Source organism: Gossypium raimondii, chromosome 4, assembly GCF_025698545.1.
Source record: "Gossypium raimondii isolate GPD5lz chromosome 4, ASM2569854v1, whole genome shotgun sequence".
In the NCBI taxonomy this organism is placed as follows: domain Eukaryota; kingdom Viridiplantae; phylum Streptophyta; class Magnoliopsida; order Malvales; family Malvaceae; genus Gossypium; species Gossypium raimondii.
Window position 1 is genome coordinate 46,579,366 of NC_068568.1, and position 3,434 is coordinate 46,582,799.

The 3,434-nt window shown below is 30.7% G+C and overlaps 1 protein-coding gene across 2 annotated transcripts; it reads left to right on the forward strand.

The window, feature by feature from the left end:
- The first annotated feature begins 536 nt into the window (after nt 1–536).
- On the forward strand, nt 537–2,007 carry LOC105779217 (hypothetical protein). 2 transcript variants are annotated; one of them, XM_012602995.2, is made up of 3 exons: nt 537–697; nt 780–1,109; nt 1,745–2,007. In XM_012602995.2, exons 1-3 carry the CDS (start codon nt 607–609, stop codon nt 1,846–1,848), a joined length of 525 nt encoding a protein of 174 aa, XP_012458449.1. In that variant the 5' UTR covers nt 537–606; the 3' UTR covers nt 1,849–2,007. The 2 variants fall into 2 exon arrangements, with proteins under 2 accessions (XP_012458449.1, XP_012458450.1); XM_012602996.2 differs by having other exon boundaries at nt 1,769–2,007.
- The last annotated feature ends 1,427 nt before the right edge of the window (nt 2,008–3,434 follow it).

Sequence of the window (3,434 nt, forward strand, 5' to 3'; positions counted from 1 at the left end):
AAAACAAAATTTAATTAAATTGAATAAATTATATGGACGACGCTCTAGTTTCAGACTCGATTTTGATTCCAACTTCAAATTGATCTTTGATAGTAGATCTTTTCTTCCAATTGATAAATCAATTTTAGTGATCGAGGAAACGTATCATGCCACCAACCTTTCTATGCATAAATTAATTATGAGGACACCAACAACTCTTACACTTAGCTGCTACATGTCTTAGCTTTGTTTTTTCAACGTTTGTCACCCCAAACCCAACCCCTTGGCTATGTGGTCAATGTTCCCTTTCCTTGTTTCTTTATTTTAGACTCCATTTTAGGATTGAAATTAGAAATTAGTGAGAGTTGAAACTTTTTTAAAAGATGGATAATTAATTGGTTTTTTTAATAACTGAAAAATATTATCTTTTATATTTTACATTTTATTTTCTCTACTTAAAAAATACTCCCAATAAACATATCCTTTAAAACAAGAAAATTTGCAATTTTATTAAAGTTAGTGCATTGATGATGGAAGATATATATATATAAGGGAAAATCAGCTGCCAGAAAGGGTTGACCTATATCATAACTTTATTAATTAGTTTTCCATGTTCAACCTAATAAAATGGCAAAACCCAGAAATCTTTTCACCTGCTGCTCTCTGCTAATGGCAATTATGTTTGGTTTTTCTTCATCAGTTCAATTAAATGACCCTGGTATACTTCCAGTTCTATTGTTTTTTTTTATGTTTTAATAATATTGGGTTTTTGTTTTAATATCTGATAATTTCTTCCATAGATTGGTACTTCTGGTTTCCCCTCTATGCTTGTGCTTGTATTGTCAATCTACTAAATTGGAGAATCTCAGCAAAAGGGTATATCAAACATGTTGCAAAAGTGGCACTGTGTCTTGGAGTATTGTTGTTTATTAAGGTTGTGGTTGAAGGTTATGTAAGAAAGATAGCTGGATTGTGGTCATTAGATTTGGCTGAGAGAGTTGTTAGGGAGAAAACAGGGAGTTTGTTGGTTATAATCTCCATGGTTTTGCATTTGGTATGTTTATCAGAAGCATTGGATCTTAAGCAAAGAAAGACGAGGAAAATTGTTGGAAGAGGTTTTGTTGCATATGGTGAGTGACACTAGAACCAGTTTTGTTTTCTATTTGCTTAAATGATTTTTTGAGCTTCCACTAACTATTCTCATGTTGGGAAGCTGAATTTCCTTTTTGCAAGTTAGGCTATAAAAATGGTAATATTTTTAATATGGGAGCTTGAACTTTTTTATGTTTAAATTAGTTCTTAAACTTGGCAATTTTTCCTACATTAAGGCCTGAATTAGGCAATTGTTCCCACACTAGGGCTCAAATTAGACAATTGTTCTCACATTCGGGCTTGAACTTTTTTTGTCCAAGTTAGTCCTTGAACTCGACAATTGTTCCACATTAGGGCATGAACTAGATAATTATTCCTCCATTGGGGCTTGAACTTTTTTTTTTCAAGTTAGTTCTTGAACTTGGCATTTGTTCTCATGTTAGGGTTTAAACTTGACAATTGTTTTTCATACTAGGGACTGAACTTTAGAGTTTCAAGAAAATTTCAAGGATTAACTTGGAAAAAAATTCAAGGCCTATATGGGAACAATTGCCTAGTTCAAGGTCTAACTTAGATAAAAAAATTTCAGATCCCGATGGAAAAAAACAACCAAGTTCAGGTCCAAAAAGTAATTTAACATTTTTCCATTTGCTTTCGTTTCATGAACTTTCAGCTTTCGAGTTTAATTCTTACACAGGAATGGCAGGCTTAGTGGCATTCAGTTATGGGCTTCCTTTTGTGTTCTTTGTGATTCAGAAAGGGGAATTGAGCTTCTAAAACATTAGATTTGGTGGATTCTATTTATTTCTGGGGTTTAATGATATCCATATTTCTGTTTGTTTCTCGAGAAAATTTGCTTATGACTCACTTGAAGTAACTACATATGACAGTTTTGTTTATTTTACTAAATGAATGGATGTGGTCATGATTAAGTAACTTAATGAAGATACGGCATAGTAGGAAAAATTGTTCAAACTTTATACAACAGAGAGCATACTACAGAGATTAGAGAAAGTCACAAAAAAGGCAAACTACCAGAAAGAGGCAATTCATGCATTAAAAAGAAAAAAGAAAAAAACTACTTTCTAACATTCCTAGGCTAAGATATCAACCTAAGAACTCGATGGACCATAAAAAGAGAAAAAATTCTCCTGATAATTGTAACGTGTCGGTCTGTGCAAGTTTACACAATTATTATCAAGTTATCAAGTAATAAGTAAGTAAAAGAGTTATCATTTTCATAAAATTGTATATGTTAATCAAATATTGTAAAATTAAGAATTTACAAGTTGGTAAAAGAAACATAATAATTTGCGTGATAGATGTTAAAATTAAATTAAATTAACCTAAATGCAAATGAGATGAAATGTAATGTAAGGTGGTTTATCAACAAATTCACAAGTTTCAACAATAATAATTAACATGAATGAGCGAACAATTACAACATTTGACTTAATTTATCCTTCATTGTGTTTGATAATGTTTCGGAAATATTTCATGGCAACTCGATCTTTCATTAACTTGAAACCAATTATAAGTTCTTTTGAAATCTTATACTTATAAAAACATGCATACTACCATGATCATATTTAACTAAGGGTTTTCTTAGAGTTTATGTGAAGTAACATAGATGGATTAAGTTTGAAACAATTTAATCACACAAATCTAAAAGTTATGCAAGGTAATATAGCTCTCTCAAGTTATTACGAACCTTTAATTTAATTGGGTTAGGATCTAAATTAAGCATGCACCTTTCAATTATTGCGTCCATTAATCATCATCTTGTTAGGATTGATCAACTAATTCTAATGCATTCAATCACATTTTAATGAATGAAATACATGCATGAGTTTAATTGAAAGCATGAATGATTGAGATACAGAACATCATAAACATGAATCAAATGAACTTCATCAAATTAATGTAATCATTCTAGCTAAACTAAATTAAGTTATCATTGTTGATGGAAAAACATCAAAACAATTTGCAAACATATTTGAATAAGTAAGAAGAAGCAAAAGGAAGAAGAAAATCTTTGATAAGTTTGATATGAAGAAACTCTTTGATGGGGAATCGGAGCATTAAAGGGAAAGAGATTTCAACGGGTGATTCTCAAAGGGATAAGTCTCCACATGTAATATCCCAAAAATTACTACTGTAATACCCCGAAAATTATTACAGTAAGAAAGTAGGTATCCTAAATAGTAAAATAAGGAAATAAAGTGACAAAAAGGGAAATTTTGAGTTATGGCAACATTGGGAATTATATTATGACATATTAATTCAAGAAAGAATTAAATCACAAAAGTGAGAAAAATTTTGTTGACCAAGAGTAAATACTCGAAATTTGAGGGGTTAAAGTG